The 22,327-nt window shown below is 36.8% G+C and overlaps 1 protein-coding gene across 1 annotated transcript in view; it reads left to right on the forward strand.

The window, feature by feature from the left end:
- SLC9C1 (solute carrier family 9 member C1) overlaps positions 1-22,327 on the forward strand; it is a 113,421-nt gene that overhangs the window by 42,731 nt on the left and 48,363 nt on the right. The window contains exons 10-14 of the mRNA XM_068545668.1: positions 8,627-8,708; positions 11,135-11,301; positions 13,072-13,197; positions 16,958-17,052; positions 20,368-20,487. Of these exons, the coding sequence (XP_068401769.1) occupies positions 8,627-8,708; positions 11,135-11,301; positions 13,072-13,197; positions 16,958-17,052; positions 20,368-20,487 (590 nt within the window). The remainder of the gene's footprint in view (positions 1-8,626; positions 8,709-11,134; positions 11,302-13,071; positions 13,198-16,957; positions 17,053-20,367; positions 20,488-22,327) is intronic.

A 22,327-nucleotide genomic window follows, 5' to 3' on the forward strand; every position in this document is an offset into this window, starting at 1 on the left:
ACAGGAACACACCCCACCCATTAGCAGAGAGGCTGCCTAAAATCAGAATAAGTTCACAGACACCCCAAAACACACCACCAGACATGGTCCTGCCCACCAAGAAGACAAGATCCAGCCTCATCCACCAGAACACAGGCACCAGTCCCCTCCCCCAGGAAGCCTACACAACTCACTGAACCAAACTTACCCACTGGGGGCAGACACCACAAACAATGGGAACTACGAACCTACAGCCTGAAAAAAGGAGACACCAAACACAGTAAGTTAAGCAAAATGAGAAGACAGAGAAATACACAGCAGATGAACGAGCAAGGTAAAAACCCACGAGACCAAACAAATGAAGAGGAAATAGGCAGTCTACCCGAAAAAGAATTCAGAGTAATGATAGTAAAGATTATCCAAAATCTTGGAAATAAAATGGAGAAAATACAAGAAACGTGTAACAAGGATCTAGAAGAACTAAAGAGCAAACGAACAATGATGAACAACACAATAAATGAAATTAAAAATTCTCTAGAAGGAATCAATAACAGAATAACTGAGGCAGAAGAACGGATAAGTGACCTGGAAGATAAAATAGTGGAAATAATTACCGCACAGCAGAAGAAAGAAAAAAGAATGAAAAGAATTGAGGACAGCCTAAGAGACCTCTGGGACAACATTAAATGCACCAACATTTGAATTATAGGGGTCCCAGAAGAAGAGAAAAAGAAAGGGACTGAGAAAATATTTGAAGAGATTATAGGTGAAAACTTCCCTAATATGGGAAAGGAAATAGTCAGTCAACTCCAGGAAGCTCAGAGAGTCCCATACAGCATAAATCCAAGGAGAAACACGCCAAGACACATACTAATCAAACTATCAAAAATTAAATACAAAGAAAAAAATATTAAAAGCAGCAAGAGAAAAGCAACAATTAACATACAAGGAAATCCCCATAAGGTTAACAGCTGATCTTTCAGCAGAAACGCTGCAAGCCAGAAGGGAGTGTCAGGACATATTTGAAGTGATGAAAGGGAAAAACCTACAACCAAGATTAATCTACCCAGCAAGGATCTCATTCAGATTCGATAAAGAAATTAAACCATTACAGACAAGCAAAAGCTAAGAGAATTCAGCACTACCAAACCAGCTTTATAACAAATGCTGAAGGAACTTCTCTAGGCAGGAAAGACAAGAGAAAGAAAAGACCTACAATAACAAACCCAAAGCAATTAAGAAAAGTGTAATAGGAACATACATATCGATAATTACCTTAAATGTAAATGGATTAAATGCTACAACCAAAAGACACAGACTGGCTGAATGGATACAAAAACAAGACCCATATATATGCTGTTTACAAGAGACCTACTTCAGACCTAGGGACACATACAGTCTGAGAGTGAGGGGATGGAAAAAGATATTCCACGCAAATGGAAATCAGAAGAAAGCTGGAGTAGTAATTCTCATATAAGACAAAATAGACCTTAAAATAAAGACTATTACAAGATACAAAGAAGGACACTATATAATGATCAAGGGTTCAGTCCAAGAAGAAGATATAACAACTGTACTTATTTATACACGCAATATAGGAGCATCTCAGTACATAAGGCAAATGCTAACAGCCATAAAAGGGGAAATTGACAGTAACACAATCATAGTAGGGGACTTTAACATCCCACTTTCACCAATTGACAGATCATCCAAAATGAAAATAAATAAGGAAACACAAGCTTCAAATGATACATTAAACAAGATGGACTTAATTGATATTTACAGGACATTCCATCCAAAAACAACTGAACACACTCTCTTCTCAAGTGCTCATGAAACATTCTCCAGGATAGATCATATCTTGGGCCACAAATCAAGCCTTGGTAAATTTAAGAAAATTGAAATCGTATCAAGTATCTTTTCTGACCACAATACTATGAGACTAGATATCAATTACAGGGAAAAAAACTGTAAAAAAATACAAACACAAGGAGGCTAAACATTACAGTACTAAATAACCAAGAGATCACTCAAGAAATCAAAGAGGAAATCAAAAAATACCTAGAAAAAAATGACAATGAAAACACGACGAACCAAAACCTATGGGATGCAGGAAGAGCAGTTCTAAAAGGGAAGTTTATAGCAATACAATCCTACCCCAAGAAACAAGAAACATCTCAAATAAACAATCTAACCTTACACCTAAAGCAATTAGAGAAAGAAGAACAAACTTTGTTAGCAGAGTTAACAGAAGGAGAGAAAGTTGGCAGAAGGAGAGAAATCATAAAGATCAGATCAGAAATAAATGAAAAAGAAATGAAGGAAACAATAGCAAAGATCAATGAAACTAAAAGCTAGTTCTTTGAGAAGTTAAAGAAAACGGATAAACCGTTAGCCAGACTCATCAAGAAAGAAAGGGAGAAGACTCAAATCAATAGAATTAGAAATGAGGAAAGAGAAGTAACAACTGACATTGCAAAAATGTAAAGGATCATGAGAGATTACTACAAGTAACTATATGCCAATAAAATGGACAACCTAGAAGAAATGGACAAATTATTAGAAGAGCACAACCTTCCAAGACTGAACCAGGAAGAAATAGAAAATATAAACAGACCAATCACAAGCACTGAAATTGAGACTGTGATTAAAAATCTTCCAACAAACAAAAGCCCAGGGCCAGATGGCTTCACAGGTGAATTCTATCAAACATTTAGAGAAGAGTTAACACCTATCTTTCTCAAACTCTTCCAAAATATAGCAGAGAGAGGAACACTCCCAAACTCATTCTATGAGGCTACCGTCACCCTGATACCAAAACCAGACAAAGATGTCACAAAGAAAGAAAACTACAGGCCAATATCACTGATGAACATAGATGCAAAAATCCTCAACAAAATACTAGCAAACAGAATCCAACAGCACATTAAAAGGATGATACACCATAATCAAGTGGGGTTTATCCCAGGAATGCAATGATTCTTCAATATATGCAAATCAATCAATGTGATACACCATATTAACAAATTGAAGGAGAAAAACCATATGATCATCTCAATAGATGCAGAAAAAGCTTTTGACAAAATTCAACACCCATTTATGATAAAGACCCTCCAGAAACTAGGTATAGAGGGAACTTACCTCAACATAATAAAGGCCGTATATGACAAACCCACAGCCAACATCGTTCTCAATGGTGAAAAATTGAAACCATTTCCACTAAGATCAGGAAAAAGACAAGGTTGTCCACTCTCACAACTATTATTCAACATAGTTTTGGAAGTTTTTGCCACAGCAATCAGAGATGAAAAAGAAATAAATGGAATCTAAATCGGAAAAGAAGAAGTAAAACTGTCACTGTTTACAGATGACATGATACTATCCATAGAGAATCCCAAAGATGCTACCAGAAAACTGCTAGAGCTAATCAATGAATTTGGTGAAGTAGCAGGATACAAAGTTAATGCACAGAAATCTCTTGCATTCCTATACACTACTGATGAAAAATCTGAAAGAGAAATTAAGGAAACACTCTCATTTACCATTGCAACAAAAAGAACAAAATACCTAGGAATAAACCTACCTAAGGAGACGAAAGACCTGTACGCAGAAAACTATGACACTGTTGAAAGAAATTAAAGATGATACAAACAAATGGAGAGATATACCATGTTCTTGGATTGGAGAATCAACATTGTGAAAATGACTATACTACCCAAAGCAATCTACAGATTCAATGCAATCCTTATCAAACTCCCAATGGCATTTTTCACAGAACTAGAACACAAAATTTCACAATTTGTATGGAAACACAAAAGAACCCGAATAGCCAAAGCAATTTTGGGAAAGAAAAATGAAGGTGGAGATCTCAGGCTCCCTGACTTCAGACAATACTACAAAGCTACAGTAATCAAGACAGTACAGTACTGGCACAAAGACAGAAATATAGATCAATGGAACAGGATAGAAAGCCCAGAGATAAACCCACACACATGTGGTCACCTTATCTTTGATAAAGGAGGCAAGAATATACAGTGGAGAAAAGACAGCCTCTTCAATAAGTGGTGCTGGGAAAACTGGACAGCTACATGTAAAAGGATGAAATGAAAACACTCCCTAACATCATACACAAAAATAAACTCAAAATGGATTAAAGACCTAAGTGTAAGGCCAGACACTATAAAACTCTTAGAGGAAAACATAGGCAGAACGCTCTATGACATAAATCACAGCAAGATCCTTTTTGACCCACCTCCTAGAGAAATGGAAATAAAAACAAAAATAAATAAATGGGACCTAATGAAACTTAAAAGCTTTTTTACAGCAAGGGAAACCATAAACAAGACGAAAAGACAACCCTCAGAATGGGAGAAAATATTTACAAACGAAGCAACTGACAAAGGATTAATCTCCAAAATATACAAGCAGCTCATGCAGCTCAATATCAAAAAAACAAACAATCCAATCCAAAAGTGAGCAGAAGACTTAAATAGACATTTCTCCAAGAAGATATACAGATTGCCAACAAACACATGAAAGGATGCTCAACATCATTTATCATTAGAAAAATGCAAATCAAAACTACAATGATGCATCACCTCACACCAGTCAGAATGGCCATCTTCAAAAAATCTACAAACAATAAATGCTGGAGAGGGTGTGGAGAAAAGGGAGTCCTCTTGCACTGTTGGTGGGAATGTAAATTGATACAGCCACTATGGAGAACAGCATGGAGGTTTCTTAAAATACTGAAAATAGAACTACCATATGACCCAGCAATCCCACTACTGGGCATATACCCTGAGAAAACCATAATTCAAAAAGAGTCATGTACCACAATGTTCATTGCAGCTCTACTTACACTAGCCAGGACATGGAAGCAACCTAAGTGTCCATCAACAGATGAATGGATAAAGAAGATGTGGCACATATATACAATGGAATATTACTCAGCTATAAAAAGAAACTAAATTGAGTTATTTGTAATGAGGTGGATGGACCTAGAGTCTGTCATACGGAGTGAAGTAAGTCAGAAAGAGAAAAACAAATACCGTATGTTAACGTATATGTATGGAATCTAAAAGAAAAAAAAAAAAAAGGTTCTGAAGAACCTAGGGGCAGGACAGGAATAAAGACGCAGACATAGAGAATGGACTTGAGGACACAGTGAGGGGGAAGTGTAAGCTGGGACGAAGTGAGAGAGTGGCATGGACATATAGACACTACCAAATGTAAAGTAGATAGCTAGTGGAAAGCAGCTGTGTAACACAGGGAGATCAGCTCAGTGCTTTGTGACCACCTAGACGTGTGGGATAAGACACAAGAGGGAGGGGATATGGGGATATATGTATACGTATAGCTGATTCACTTTGTTATACAGCAGAAGCTAACACAACACAGTAAAGCAATTTTACTCTAATAAAGATGTTAAAAAAATAAAATAAATAAAATCTTAAACCTTAAAAAAGAGCAAGAGATGGAGACAGAGATAGGCAGAAAGAGATAGGGAAAAAATTACTGATATCAATATTGAAAAAGAGAACATGACTACAAATTATACAGCTATTAAAGGAGTAATAAATAGGAATTATGCATAACTTTTTGTCAGAATAATTCAATACCTTAGATGAAAATGGTTAAACTCCTCAAAAACACAACTTACCCAAACTGACACAAAAGAAAATAGAAAATCTGAATAGCCCTATATCTGTTAAAGAAATTGGGTATATAAATTAAAACTGTCTCACAAACTAGAAGCCCAGATGGCTTGACTGGCAAATTCTGCCAAACATTTAAGGACTAAATGATAACAATTCTACATAAACTCTCATAAAATAGAAAATGATGAAACAGTTTCTTATTTTATGTGGCCAGCCCACTCTGATACTAAACCCCAACAAAGATAATTACAAACAAACAAAACCATTAATTAAACATGATGCAAAAATTCTTAGAAAATATATAGCCAATTAATTTTAAATATATAAAAAGTATAAGACATTATGACCAAATAGACTTTATCCAAAAAATATGTCCAGAAATATTAGTTTAACATTCAAAAAACTATTCGTGAAATCTAAAAAAACTGAACTCATAGAAACAGAGAACATATTGGTGATGGCCAGAGGTGGTGAGAGGAGATGGAGGAAATGGATGAAGGCAGCCTGAAAGTACAGACTCCCATTTATAAGGTAAATAAATTGCCAAAGAAAGTAAAACCTCCATTTTTACCTCACACCATATGTAAAAGTGCTTAGAGATGCATCATAGACATAAATATAAAATCAAAAGCCCTAAAATTTCTGAAGAAAACATAAGAGAATACCTTTGCAACCTTAGAATAGACAAAGGGTTTTTAGAACAAAAAAACAATAGTAATTGGAGTTCTCAACATTAAAAATGTTTGCTCATCAAAGATAGCTTTACATAAATGGATAATGTAAGTCACAAACTGAGAGGAAATATCTGTAACACATATATCTGATAATGCACTTTTTTCTGTATTTTTCTATTGAAATATAGCTAATTTGCAATGTTGTGTTAGTTTCAGGTGTACAGAAAAGTGATATTCTTTTCCAGATTCTTTTCCATTATAGGTTATTACAAGATATTGAATATAGTTCCACGTGCTATACAGCAGGTCCTGTTATTTACCTATTTTATATATAGTAGTGTGTATATGTTAATCCCAAACTCCTAATTTATGTCCCCCCACCACTGCTAAACCCTTTGGTAACCATGGGTTTGCTTTCTATGTCTGTGAGTCTATTTCTGTTTTGTAAATAAGTTTATTTGTATCATTTTTTAGATTCCATACATAAGTGTATCCTATGATATTTGTCTTTCTCTGTCTGATTTACTTCACTTAGTATGATAATCTCTAGGCCCATCCAAGTTGCTGCAAATAGCATTACTTCACTCTTTCTCATGGCTGAGTAATATTCCATTGTGTATATATATATACCACATCTTCTTTATCCATTCATCTGTGGATGAACATTTAGATTGCTTCCATGTATTGTAAATAGTGCTGCAGTGAAGATTGCTGCACATGTATCTTTTCGAATTAGAGTTTTCTCCAGATATATGCCCAGGAATAGGATCATATGGTAACTCTATTTTCAGTTTTTTAAGGAACCGCCATACTGTTTTCCATAGTGGCTGTGTCAATTTACATTCCCACCAACAGTGTAGGTGGGCTCCTTTTTCTCCACACCCTCTCCAGTATTTGCTATTTGTAGACTTTTTAATGATGGCCCTTCTGACTGGTGTAAGGTGATACCTCATTGTAGTTTTAATTTGCATTTCTCTAATAATTAGCTATTGAGCTTCTTTTCATGTGCCTGTTGGCCATCTGTATGACAATGCACTTTTATCCAGAATATATTTTTCAAAATTTCTACAATTTTATAATAAAAGAAAAACAACCCAATTTTTAAAATAGGCAAAAGAGTTAAACAAATGTTTCAAAAAGAAAGATATATACCACTAAGCACATTAAAGTGCTCAACATCATTACTCTAGGGAAATGCAAATTAAAACTACAATGAGAAACATAATATTCAATTTAAACGAAGGTTTTTGAACTGGCAAATCTCACCTATAGAAATAGAAATAGGAACAGTAGTTGCCTTGTGTCGGGTGGGGATTGATTGGAGCAGCACTGGAGAAATTTGGAGGGATATGAGAATATTCTACATCTTGATAGGACTGAGGGTTATATAGGTATATGCACTGTCAAAACTTATCAAATGATACATAAGTACATTTCAACGTGTGTAGATTATACCTTGGTTTTTCTAATTACCAGTGTTTGGGCTGCATCCTTGAAGAATTAAATCAGAATATTCAGTGGGAACATCCTGGGCACCAATATTTTAAAGTTTCTCTGGTGATCCTAGTATGCAACCTTGAAAGCCTCTGGTGTGGTTTCATGCTCTGTCTCTAACCTCCATTTGTAGCCAAAGAATAGAGGACTGGCTAAGAGTTTAAAATAAGTTCTGGAAGTTAGAATTCCATAAATCAATGGAAGTATGTAGTATCAAATTGAAAAGTATCGCTTCATCTGTCCATGGAGATTAACTTGGGATATAAGTGGAGAAAAAAAAACAGGTGGCACCAAAGGCATCAATTGCTCCTCCCTGCTGGCAATGAAAGGATGCCAGAGAAGCAAAATATGAGGTGGAGCAAACATACCAAGGCCTCTGAGTTGTTCTCTTCCTAGGTGGAGAGAATTATTTCATACAGATGTGTTGATAATGTTGAGCAGAGAACTGTGTGGCTGTGTACATGGAGGTGTGTATGGTGAGTGAGAATTGGTGAAGCACAGGTATATTTCCAGGGCTCAAGAAGTGCAGTTATGGAGTTTAAGAACAAGTATTTTCTCCTAATGTCTCCATATGTACATAAATATTTATCAAACCATGTGCCCTGATTTTTGGTTTGGTTCCAGAAATGTGAATGAAGCACATGCAAGAAGATAGAGAATCCCCAGAGTACTGTCATCATGCCTGACATCCAAATTCCCCTCTGCCATGAGTATCTATTGACATAGTACATCCTAGCTTAATTTACATTGGTAAATATAGAGAATATTATATGACATTGTGATGAAAACTTACTTTGTTTTTTTTTTTTTCTATTCCAGATATTATTTCATGGAGTGTCAGTATCCTTAGTTAGCCTGATTGTCAATAGATTTATTTTGCCAATGGCAGTTACTAAACTCGGTAAGCCCTGCAAACTCATATTCTGAGTGAAGAGAAAAATATTCCAAACATGCTAAAGAATTGTTAATAATGAAGAAAGAAGCCATATAAATACAAATCAATGGTGTCTAATTGAAGAGGAAATTGGATCTCTATGTAAAGTCATATGAATTGTTTAGGCCAATAAGCAATAATCTTGTACCCCAGTGTTCATTGCAGCACTATTTACAACAGCCAGGACATGGAAACAACCTAAATGTCCAATGATAGATGAATAGATAAAGAAGATGTGGTACATACATACAATGGAATATTACTCAGCCATAAAAAAGGAATGAAATTGGGTCATTTGTAGAGATGTGGATGGATGTAGAGTCTGTCATACGGAGTGAAGTAAGCCAGAAAGAGAAAAACAAATATCATATATTATTAACGCATATATGTGAAATCTAGAAAAATGGTACAGATGAACCTGTTTGAAGGGCAGGAATAGAGACATAGACATAGAGAATGGACATGTGGACACAGAGGGGGAAGGGGAGGGTGCAACGAATTGGGAGATTAGGTTTGACATAAATACACTACCATGTGTAAAATAGATAGCTAGTGGGAACGTGCTGTATAGCACAGGGAGCTCAGCTCGGTGCTCTGTGATGACCTAGATGGGTGGGATGGGGGGCGGGGTGGGAGGGAGGTCCAAGAGGGAGGGGATATAGGTATACATATAGCTGATTCACGTCATTGTACAGCAGAAACTAACATAACATTGTAAAGCAATTTTACTCCAATTAAAAAAAAAGATTACTTATTTACATTAGTCCAGTTTAAGTAAAATTATACAATAAGTTTATTCAGTTATTTGACAAACTTTTTATTAAGAGCCTCTTATATGCCAGTCACTATTCTAACTGATAGTGATGCATTATGAAGACAAAAAAGATTTCTGAGTTGATGGAGCTTATGTTGGAGAGAGGAGAAACAGGCAGTAAACAAGTCAAATAAGGCAATATCAGAGAGTCATTTTTGTATAAAAATAAACAAACCACATATAAATAAAATAGAAAACACAACAGGTAATAGATTCCTGAGGAAATTAGAAAATGAGTGTGTTCAAGGCAAGCAGGTAAGGTGCTGGGACCTTCGAGAACAATGCCAATAGTGGAGGAAGTCCAGATGGGAGAGGTAGGGAAAGAGTTAGATAATGAAGGACCTTGAATTTTAAGATTTTATTCTAAGGGATAAATGGATTTCTTGGTTGGTTTTAAGCAAGTAAGTGTAATTTTATGAATAAGGTCCTTAAAAAGACAACTCTGGTTCTGTGGATAGCTGATTGGGAGCTATGAAGAGAGTAGAAACAGAAATATCAGTTTTAGGAGGCAACTGCATTATGCAATATGACTGTTTCAATCCCCTACTTTTCAACAATTGATAAATTGAAATCTAAAGAGTCAAAAGTTCTTGACTAAGGTCACACAGCTTGATAATGGCAGTTAAAGAACTAAAATCAAATTGCTCTAATGCTTTTAATCCATTGTATTCTTAACTGCTTTATCACCCTTTCTTGTTACACGCAGAGATTTCATTCATATGGCATTTTGTAACCAATCTTAAATTTCATCTTTATGGATAATATTGCACCTTCATCCTCATATTTGCAGCAAAATCTTTTCTTCCATTTACTTTTTTCTCTGTTTTTATTTTCTGAGCCTTAACATAGTAAAATGGGAAAAACAGATTAAAGAGGTAAAATTTTGCAGTGTATCAGATGTTCTACTTAGTAGCTAAATAAACCTAAAATTTTGATTGTGGAGCACCTGTTCACTTGCACTGAGAGCAGTGAACATTTGCTCATGGAACATTATTACTTTCCAAAGAAACTTCTATGGCTCAGAAAAAGGGAATTTGTGTCTGGTAGTAAGATTCCTTCAAACCTTATTGAGGTCTGGAGATATATATACGTACACAGACACACACACACACACACACACACACACACACAGTTGATCCTTGATCAACATGGATTTGAACTACGCCAATCCACTTATAAGTGGATGTGAATTTTTTTTTAATTAAAAAAATTTTTTTAATACGTACTTCAGTATAACACGAACCTGCTTATTGAATCTGAGGATGCAGGACCATGGCTATGAAGGGCCAACTGTAAAGTTATATGCGTGGAGGATTGGCACCCCGACTCCCATATTGTTCAAGGGTCAAATGTATATATCTGGAGATAAATAAATATATATCATAAATACTTATATACATGACCTTATGTATAGGTGGGAAATATATGTATATATCTACACATACACTGTGTACATATATGTATATCTATAACCTCCTGCATGTATCTCCTACACATCTATATGTATACATGTATATTCTATATATATCATCAAAATGATGATGTCTACTATTTATACAATGTGTTCTTTGTATCAAAGGTCTTCGTGATGTCACATCAACAAAGTATAAATCACTGTATTATACATTTCAACACTTTCAAGAACTAACCATATCTGCAGCCTCTGCACTCAAATTTGACAAAGATCTTGCTAACGCAGATTGGAACATGGTTGAGAAAGCAATTATACTGCAAAACCCATATGAAGTAAGCAAGTAATATCTTTTGTTTACTCCTTCAAAGTGGATATGATTGCCCTTAAATAAGTATAAATGTTATAAGTATTAATTCACAATTCTTAGGGAATTTTGTGACCACTGTGGGGCAAAGTAGAAGTGACAACCCCTTTGCGTATAGCAAGTATGTATTGTAAATTCAAAAGAAGGACTAGTGTATTGGAGCTGCCTTTAAAAGACAGCATAAAAAGAAGAGAGTGAGCCTTAGAAAATGGCTAGTTTTTTTACTAGACCGAGGATGGACAGCATTTATTCAGTGTTTATTTAGGCTATTATATAGCCAAGCACTTGCTAGGCCCTGGTTTATGATTAATATTACTTTGTAATATAAAATAGAATTCAAAAACAGTATCATACGATTAGATGTGGTGAAATGTCACCTCCTGCTTCTGAGATATGCTTTAGAATCTCCATGGTCAGACTTCTAATTCATATATGAGTTCATAATTCATCAGCAGTCATGAATGCCACAAGGAGAAATAATAAAAGTTGTCCTGGTATCTGCTCAATGCTTCTTCTGGGTTGCCATCTCCTATATTATGTCCAATTTTCATTGCAATGTTTTTCTGCATCACACCATATGAGGGGCCAACTTCTATGACTGTAGATATAAGATAATTGGTTGCTATGAAATAGGATTTCTAAAGCTCCGTTTTAAATCCTCTAACAGGTGCTTGAAGCTCCAGATGGGGGCCCAGAATCAAGCCTTGTGTCCGCAGGAATATTGCCAGGATTTCTGGATAAGAAAAGTACCAAGTCAAATCTAAGGATTTTTTATAGTAGTTCCCGATATCTGATTGTGGCCTTTTGTTAATCTGGCTGCATCAGAATCACCTGGAAAGCTTATGAAAAAATACGGATCGATTTCCCAGCCTCTACCCAGGAGATTCTGATGCAGATGGTCTGAGGAGGGTCCCAGGAATATATATTTTTAATCCATTTACCCAGCTAATTCTAATGCAAAGTCAGGGTTGAGGTCATCACTCTGGTATTTGATCTGTTTCAGAAGGCAGATAATTAAACAACTACATTCTCCTCTTTATGATGCTGACATGAGGGATATTCTAGTGTTATAGATAGAACACTGGTTTTAGACTCAGAAAATCTGGGTTCATATCCTAGTTTTATCACTTAGTAAATGCTTTGTGATCTTTTTATAAACCTTTTATTTTATCTAAGCTTCAACTTTTTTCATCTATAAAATGGAGTTATCCATATACCCATCTCCTAACAGCCATGTTCACTTTTCATTCTACCTTAAGTGATTAGTTTAAAGCAGTGGTTGTCACACTTTAGCTGTAGCAGAATCATGGAATGGGTTTGTAAAAACACAGATGGCTGTCCCATCTCCCCACAGTCTCTGATTCAGCAGGTCTGTGGTGGGGTTTGAGAATGTGCATTTCTAACAATACCCAGGTGATGTTACTGGTGCTGGGGAAACATACGTTCAGAACCAGTGGTTTAAAGTGTGATCAGAAGTGTAGTAGCTTTTATAAACTTTTACCAATGCCATGCAAAGGTAAAAATATGTTATAACTCCTTCCCCAAAAAACTGGCAATTATTTTACCTTCTAGATGACTGTGCAAGTGATGAGACAACTCACCTGAACATTTTTCTGTATCTAGCAAAATTTCTATATTTTTTTAAACCAAAATGGTATGTGAATTGCTTGAGGTTTATGCTAAACAATATGTTAATGTTCATGTATTGTTTTTTGGTTTTGATTTGTGTTTTATTTAGTTGGGCCAAGAAGAAACAACAGAACATCAAAAAGTGAAATGTCTACACTGTAACAAGGAAATAGATGAGACCCTTAACATTGAAGCAATGGAGCTGGCCAAGAGGCGTCTCCTGTCAGCACAGATAGTTAGTATTTTATTATACGCTTTTTAAATTATTGTCCTATCATTTATACCATTTGCAAATATTTTTTTCCCATTCAGTAGGTTGTCTTTTCGTTTTGTCAATGGTCTCCTTTGCTAAGTTTAATTAGGTCCCATTTGTTCATTTTTGCTTTCGTTTCCTTTGCCTTAGGAGACAGATCCCCAAAAATACTGCTACGATTTATGTCAAAGAGTGTTCTGCCCATGTTTTCTTCTAGGAGTTTTGTGGTTTCCAGTCTTACATTTAGGTCTTTAATTTTGAATTTATTTTGGTATATGATGTGAGAAAATGTTGTAATCTCATTCTCCTACATGTAGCTGTCCAGCTTTCCCAGCACCTCTTACTAAAGAGACTGTCTTTTTCCATTGTAAATTCTTGCCTCCTTTGTCATAGATTAATTGACCATAGGTGCATGGGTTTATTTCTGGGCTCTCTATCCTGTTCCATTGATCTACGTGTCTGTTTTTGTGCCAGTACTATACTAAAAAAACTAAAATTAAAAAAATTAAATTATTGGCTAAAATTATACTGAAAAGTTTCTCCCTTGCTTAAGACATCTTGGTTATGCTCACATGCACAGCTTAATAGATTGTTTACAAAGGCAAAGGGAAGTTTGGCATTGTCTTAGGAATCTGCTTGACTGCAAAAAGAAAAAAAGAAAAGGACAAAAAGAAAAAGAAATCCACTCAAATTAGCTTAAGTAGAAGGTGTTTTATTTTGAGGAACTTGGAATTTCACAGATCCCAATGGCAGGAATTACAGCTGAGCTCTACCACCAGATGCGTTATTATGCAGTCAGTTCCATGACACTGCCTATCTCTGGACCAAACCAGTTTTTCCCGAAAGAATATCACCGAGTCCACTAGCAACTGCAGGTATATAGGTTAGTATGTTTTCATATCAAATCTTGGGTAAAAATTAAAGAAATTCTGTAGCACAACAGCATATAGGACTCTGTGAGGAAATGCTAATAGCCTAGTTACCATTTTCTATCCAGGTCAGAATCTTGACCAGTTGCCATGACTCATCCTCTCAAAATGTTCATGTTGGGCCTTCCTCACTGCCTGTGGAACTGTCATGCATTTCTCAGCTGTTCCATGCATATAGGATTCTGCTTGCTCAGTCTAACTTGGGAAATGGAAGATCTTTAGGGTATGATTATTCCCTCCTCAGCAGTAGTCCTGGCAGACAAGCTGAGTCTCAAAGACAGCTTTCCAAGGACCTAAATAACTTCTTTAAGCAATTGAGGCAGTGCCATGAAGGGTGAACTTATGCCCATATCATGCTTTGTTCCACCAGCAGATTTTATGAGATCATGTCTTTGAGTCACTTCCAGATTTTTGATTTATTTCAGGAAAATATAGTATTCAGGAACACTTAAAATCAATGCAGGAGACTCCATTTTGAGTCTTGCTTTTATTATTAATATGATATGTGACTCAGGACATATTCTTTTAAGTTGTTATTCTCCCCATCTGTAAAAGGGGAAATTATGCTACCTGAATGACCTCTTAGATTCCTTCCACTCATGATAGCTTATGTTTTCTGCAATGTATACTTCCTGTACCTTTTTGATTTATTGTTTTAAATGTTTTTTTTTTCTACTATTATATCTTCGTTGATTTTGTGCTGTGTGTTAGGTCTTAATCCAGAAATCCCATTTTTCAAAGTATATTGGATCTCTCTGTTCTATTCTCCAGATCTTCATCTCACCTCGTATATTTTTAGTCTTTCTTTGTTCTAGACATATTTTCACGTGTATCTTAACTTGTTGATTTGATTTCTGCAATCTCAATGCTAATGTTCACTGTTCCCAACAGTGTCCCAAGCATGACAATTTCTTAATTGGTTATTGCAGTTTTCAAAGTTCTGAGAGTTTTTATTTAAATCTCAGCCAGCTCTTGTTAACGGGAGCGATATCTCCTCCCCTACTGTACGTTAGAAGAGGGGGACTTCCCTAGTGGTCCAGTGGTTAAGACTCCACGCTCCCGACGCAGGGGGCCCAGGTTTGATCCCTGGTCAGGGCACTAGATCCCGCATGCATGCCGCAACTAAAGACCCCTCATGCCACAAGGAAGAACCCACACGCGGCAACGATGATTCTGCGTGAGGCAACTAAGACCCAGAGAAGACAAATACATTAACTAATTAAAAAAAGAAAGAAGAGGAAGCACAGCATGGTGAGACAGTGGCACAGGAGAGCAGCACAACATAATGGGGGAAAAGAGAGGCAGGCTTTAAATTCAGAAAGAACTGAGTTTCCAATGTGATCTTGAGAAAAACTGCTGAACTCCCTGGGGAGCCTCATCTTTCTCATCTATGCAGATTCGTATACCTTCCTCATAAAGCTGTTGCAAGAATTAAATAATTTTCTGTAAAACGTAAATTATTATGTTAATTCAATAGTGTATTAGAGAGCTCAGAGACGGCAGTTATTGTTAGGAATCAACCATTCTCTAAATTCTTCTTACGTTTTGGTGTGAAGGATCATTTAAGAGTTAACATTTTTCTAGTATCTAACTGCTTTGTCATTTGTGTCGCTAAGCTTTCATGAGCTCCATATGACCTTCAGCTTTCTTGTTTTCCCCACAAACTACAGTGTTTAGCTTTGAGGATACTGAAAATATTTTAATTTTACATTATTTTGCAAGTATTTTAATGAAGTTTAAGGAGAAAATAAATGATACTCTATTGAATTCCTTTCATTACTGACACATAAACTTTTGACCTTTCATCCTTAAATTTAGTTCTGCCCCTTTCTAGGATCCCGCAAGAGCAAAACCATGTTTCAATGTCCGTAAATAATTGTGCAGACAGAATGTCTCCTATGGAACCAGGAATCTTTAGTCATATCACACATCCCAATTTAGGAAGCTGATTCCCAACAATGTTCAGCACACAGAAGCCGAGTTGGGATCTCAGTATATGGACTGAATGAATGAATGTCTGTGTTCTGCACCACAGGAGCAGTTCATTTCATGCTGGGAATAGATTGGAGACAAGAGAGTTCTGTTGTCAAAATATTTGGGGAGGGCTTCCCTGGTGGCGCAGTGGTTGAGAATCTGCCTGCCAATGCAGGGGACACGGGTTCGAGCCCTGGTCTGGGAAGATCCCACATGCCGCGGAGCAACTCGGCCCGTGAGCCACAACTACTGAGCCTGCGCATCTGGAGCCTGTGCTCCGCAACAAGAGAGGCCGCGATGGTGAGAGGCCCGCGCACCGCGATGAAGAGTGGCCCCCGCTTGCCGCAACTAGAGAAAGCCCTCGCACAGAAACGAAGACCCAACACAGCCATAGATAAATAAATAAATAATTTTAAAAAAAAATAATATTTGGCGAAGTAGAATTAAATAAGGATATAAATCAGAATCCCTTACTGTAGAATTTCTCAGAGTCTTCAATATTCTAATATGCATTATAAACTTTTAAGATGGGGATAGTTTGCAACAGTTCCCACACTTGTTTGGCCACAGAACTCCGCTTATTTTTGAAAACCTAATTAACATCTAGAGGAACCTAGTTTCCTGCATAACCATTTTCATTCCACCCAAAACTCAGACCTACCTTCTGCACTGACCTCATGGTCTGGACTCTGTAGAAAAAAAAATTTTTTTTTATATAAAGATACTAGATTATTTGGGGATTTTGACTTCTTTCCCACAGATTACTTTTCCATAAAGAAAATAATATATTGTCCCTGTTACCCATATTATGGAATGATTTGATTCAACATTTCTTTTAGGCAAGCTATCAGAGACAATACAGGAATGAGACTCTGTCCCAGAGCGCAGTCCAGGTGCTGGTAGGTGCAGCAGGAAGCTTTGGTGAGAAAGGAGAGTAAGTATATTTTCAGGAGAAAGCTTCCATCCTAAGCCACTGCATTTAGGAAATTGTGCAAATGAGTTTCTCGCTTTTGTCTGGTAACTTGAGATCATCCAGTATTATGTGTGCAAGCCACTGCCTGCTCTCCAGCCCACAACCAGGCCAAATCACCTGCTTCCAGTTTCCCAAACTTGCTCCACTCATTCACACCTCTGTGCATTTGAACCAGCTGCTGCTTCTGACTGAGATGCTCTTCCTTTTCTCCTTTTGCCCACCCTTGCAAAGCTAAGCTGTGGTAAACCACTCCTCCTTCTAGGCTACTCAGATACCTCACTGAGGTCAAAGACTTCCTTAGTCCTTCCAGGCACATCTTCCCAATGCACATCCTCTCCTGATATACTCGTAATGATTTCTTCAGATGCAAGCCTCCAGAGTCAGCAATGAGTTCCTCAAAGTCAGCATGCTAGGGGGTACCCTCAGATCATCCCCTGTGGAGTGAAAGGATGAAGGATGTCTGACTGGGCAGAGGGACGAGTTACACTGCAGTGCAGGTGCGACAGCGACCACCCAAAGCCCAGACATACCTTCTTGTTCTAGATCTCACTTCTGGTACCACGGACACCAAAACATCCTGCTCAAGTGCTCCTAAGCTTATTTCTAGGATCGCTTGGGCCTTTTCCCTTATGTCATGATCTTGCAAGCAAACTGGGCCCTTGGTGTGCACCCCTCAAACCCTAAGACATGTGCCGGCCTGGTGTCCACTCACATGCACCGGCTTGAGGTACAGTGAGAGATGAAGCTGCGTGTGGGGAGAGAAGCAGCCAGACACTCGAGCACGCTCTCATTGCAGTGTGAGTACAGAGTTTCAAAGAGTCTACGAGTTTTAATTTCAAGCCTAGCCATGCAAATCGTTATGACATTACCTTTCCGTATATGGTACAAGTCGTCCGCCTGCCCTCTGGCTCTAGGGCCCTCAGATGCTTAGGGGACCTGAGCGGTGTTAATGAAGTAGAGGGAGAAGCCCGGGCAGATGTGATCAATTTACAACAATATGATTCATCCTTTAAAGACAGGTGCACTGTGTACAGCGGAAGTGTTTACATGAGTGAACAAATGACGTGCTGAAAAGTAGTATCACTGCATTGTCCAGGAGAGGTTAACATATGTAGAATACATGTAAAACAGTACCTATATAGAGCAATTCAGCCCACCTCCTTGAGTTTTCCTCTAAAAACCCACGAAGGCAGAAGCAACGTATGCCTCTGAGGACCCAGAGTAAATGGGTTTAAGGTTTGAAAGGACTCAGAGTGCGCAACAAAGGCGAATTTTGAAACGTTTATTACATTTTCATTCATACACGCAAGAGATAAATATTGAATACTAATGTGTGCAAAACTATATGCCAGCACTGGGGAATATCAAGATCAGTGAAATGGTGTCCAGATCAGAGGAGAACTTCCTCTCAACTACACCTGTGCTCGGTGCTTGCTGCTTTGCTGTGTTGCCTTGGAGTTGATTTCACCATCGGCTGATCATTCCTATCCATAGCCCCACCTGTTGGGGTACCCTGCAGCAAGAAAACAAGCCTAAAGATAACAACAGTAGGGGGTTAAATAGAGGTACCAGGACCTGTGCTAAGTGCCTGCGTAATTGCCTAAGAAGCAATACTTAGAATAGAGCTCATATTTATTGTCTCGTGTCAGACACAGTTTTAAACATATTACATGTATTACCCATTCAATGTCATAAAAACCCTATAAGTGCTATTATTATCTTTATTTTGCAGGTGGGGAAAGTGGGGCACAGAGAGATTAAATAATTTACCCAGGGTTATTTAACTAATGAATTATAGAGCACGGATTCAAAGCTATCCTACCTCACTATCCAGTTAGAGAGATCATACTCTTTTCCTAAATCAGGTCTCAACAGTGAACATGTTGATATAAAATAGGATCTCAGGAGCCCCAAAAACACAATAATTTGGCCTGTAAAATACCACACACATTGATATCACAGAATTTTAGGATTCATAGGAACTTGTGAAATGATCAAGTCTTAGCTTAGACATTAATTCCTTCAGGAAGGTTTCCTGATTCCCCAAGACTGTATTCAACACCCCTCTTTGTGGGTCCAGAGTGTCCCCTCATTGTCTCTGCAGAACACTTAACTACGCTTAACTGCAACTGTTGTTTGCACGTTTTACTCCACTAGTCTTCTGGATTCTTGAGGGCGGAGACCAGTATTTATGGTTTACCCCATGCATTTAACAAGCATAAAAGGTGCTCAGTCAAATATTTTAAAAATCAGAAATGAATCAAGTCATATACACATTCATGATTTTCCACGTAATTACCACATTATTATCTTGAATCACAGAGAATGGAATAACTTCCTTCTTTTTAATTATGTCAGTATCCCTGCAACAGAGAAATTGCCCAAATTTTAGGGTGAGAACATCATAATCCATAGGAAGAACAAGGTCCACCTTTGAACTTGTCACCAATGCCCTTCCATTAAGCTGCATTTTAAGGTAGGGCCTCAGATCCAGAGACGGAGCCCCATCCTCCTTCTGATGAAGACAATGTAAGTATCTGGTCAGCAGCAGGTAAGTTCCTCATAAAACCAAGGGAATTTGCTGAGCGAGACCAAATGATAGCACATAGATCTGAACTGTCTCAACAAAAAACCCAGAAGAAACCTACAGGCAACTTGGGGCAAATGTCTTTTGGGGGTTTATGAGCACTAACTTCTCCAAGTAACCATTTTTACCCTTTCACTTCACCACTTGTATTTTCCCCATAAACTCCCCGATTACTTGCCCAGGAAGTGCAAGAAAAGAGATGGGCGAATGTGTGAGTTGGGCTGGATGCCTCATATATGCTTTCTCATTTAAGTTTCCCAGGCTGACGTAAGTACTTTTACTTCCATTCTGAGAGCAAACAGGCTAATGAGGTAATTTGTTCACTGCCACCCAGATAATGGAGGATCAAACACAAAAATCCACTTATATTTGAATCCCAAATATTTGAATCATGGTATGCTTTCTCTCCCTGAAACTTGACTTCTCTATTTTGAACCATTTATCTCCATTTTTTTTTTTTTTTTTTTTACTCTCTGTTTAATGATGAGCCCCACAATCTAACTTCATAATTATATATTCACCTTTATCTACATCTTCATGACTTGGACCTATGCCCATGAAAGTGTCTCATTTCCTGTCGCCACTGGACAAAATAGTTTTCCTGACTCCTGACAAGACTGCATTAAACTTATCTCAAAACTTTTAAAATATGTTTAAAGGTTCTTCTTTTTTTTTTTTTTTTTTTTTAGATATATGAGTGCTGAGACAATAAAGAATTATTCTGAAAGCAAAAAAATTCTTGTCTTTACTAGAAAAGTATTGCTCAATTGGGTGTATAATACGAAAAAGGAAAAAGGGATCCCATCAAGGTAAGTGCTTTTAAACCTTACTAGAAATGCTATTATAATCATTTGAAATTTCCTTTTATTTATTTTTAAAATTTATATCCTGACTACTTTGTAAAATATTTTGAGTTGGTTTACAACTAAATTACTTATATACATACAAAAAGTTACTTAAAGAAAAAAAAGATATAGTGTAATAACTTTTATTATAGAGGTAAATTTCATACAAGATTATACGTTAACCATTTTTAAGTGTACCATTCAGGGTTATTTAGTATATTCACGTTGGGCAACCATCTCCTCTGTCAAATTCCACAGCATTTTCATTGCCCCAAATGTAAATCCAGTACCCATTAAGCAGTCACTCCCCATTCTCTCTTCCCCCCAGCTCCTGGATAGCACTAGTCTGCTTTCTGTGTCTATGAATTTACCTATTCCAAATGTATTATATAGATAGAATCATACAACATATAGCCTTCTGTTTCTGGATTCCTTTTTTTTTTTTTTAACATCTTTATTGGAGTATAATTGCTTTACAATGGTGTGTTACTTTCTGCTTTATAAAGAAGTGAATCAGCTATACATATATATATATCCCCATATCTCTTCCCTCTTGCGTCTCCCTCCCTTCCACCCTCCCTATCCCACCCTGGAAGCAACCTAAGTGTCCATTGACAGATGAATGGATAAAGAAGATGTGGCACATATATACAATGGAATATTACTCAGCTATAAAAAGAAACTAAATTGAGTTATTTGTAGTGAGGTGGATGGACCTAGAGTCTGTCATACAGGGTGAAGTAAGTCAGTTTCTGGATTCTTTCACTCAGCATAATGTTTCTTCCACATTGTAGCATGTATCTGTAGCATAAGTTCATCTACTTTGTAGCATGTATGAATACTTTATTTCTTCTTATGGCTGAATAATAGTCCATTGTACAGACGTGCTGTATTTTCTTTATCCATTAATCGGTTGATGGGTATTTGAGTTGTTCTCACCTTTTGGCTATTGTAAACAGTGCTGCTATGAACATTTATGTACATGTATTTGTTTGAATTCCTGCTTTCCATCTTTTGGGTATGCACCTACGAGTAAAACTGCTGGATCATATGAAAATAAAATTTATTTAATTTAATTAATTTATTTAATTTCTTGAGGAAACACCAAATTGTTTTCCACATCTGCTAGATAATTATGAAATCAGGAAATGTGAGTCCATCCATTTTACTTTTCTTTTTCAAGATTGGTATAGCTATTCAGGGTTCCTTGCAATTCCATATGAATTTTAGGATTAGCTTGTCTATTTATGCACACAAAAAATGTCATTGAGATTTTCATAGGGATTACATTTAGTTTGTAAATTGCTTTGAGTAGTATTACTGTCTTAAAATGTTAAACTTTCTGATTCATGAACATGGGCTGTCTTTTCATTTATTTAGATCTTCTTTAATTCCTGTTAGGAATGTCTTATAGTTTTCAGTGTACATGTCTTTGGTAAAATTTAATCCTAAGTATTTTTATGCTATTTCAAATAAAATTGTGTTCCTGATTTCATTTTTGTAGTGTTTGTTTATTTCTAGTGTATAGAAATACAAGCTATTTCTGTAAATTGATCTTGTATCTTGAAGCTCTGCTGAATTCATTTATTAGCTCTAGTTGCTTTTTGTGAATTCTCTAGGATTTTCTGTATTTAAGAGCATATCACCTAGGGATAGAGATAATTTTACTTTTTCCTTTCCAACTGGGATGTCTTTTATTTCTTTTCTTAGATTCAAGGGAGGTCTCCCTCTTCTCAATAGGAGTATCAGTAAATACCAATGGATATTTTTGTACTATGGTTCTTTTAAAGCCTTCAATAGCGAC

This window comes from Eschrichtius robustus, chromosome 6 (assembly GCF_028021215.1).
Source record: "Eschrichtius robustus isolate mEscRob2 chromosome 6, mEscRob2.pri, whole genome shotgun sequence".
NCBI classification, from domain to species: domain Eukaryota; kingdom Metazoa; phylum Chordata; class Mammalia; order Artiodactyla; family Eschrichtiidae; genus Eschrichtius; species Eschrichtius robustus.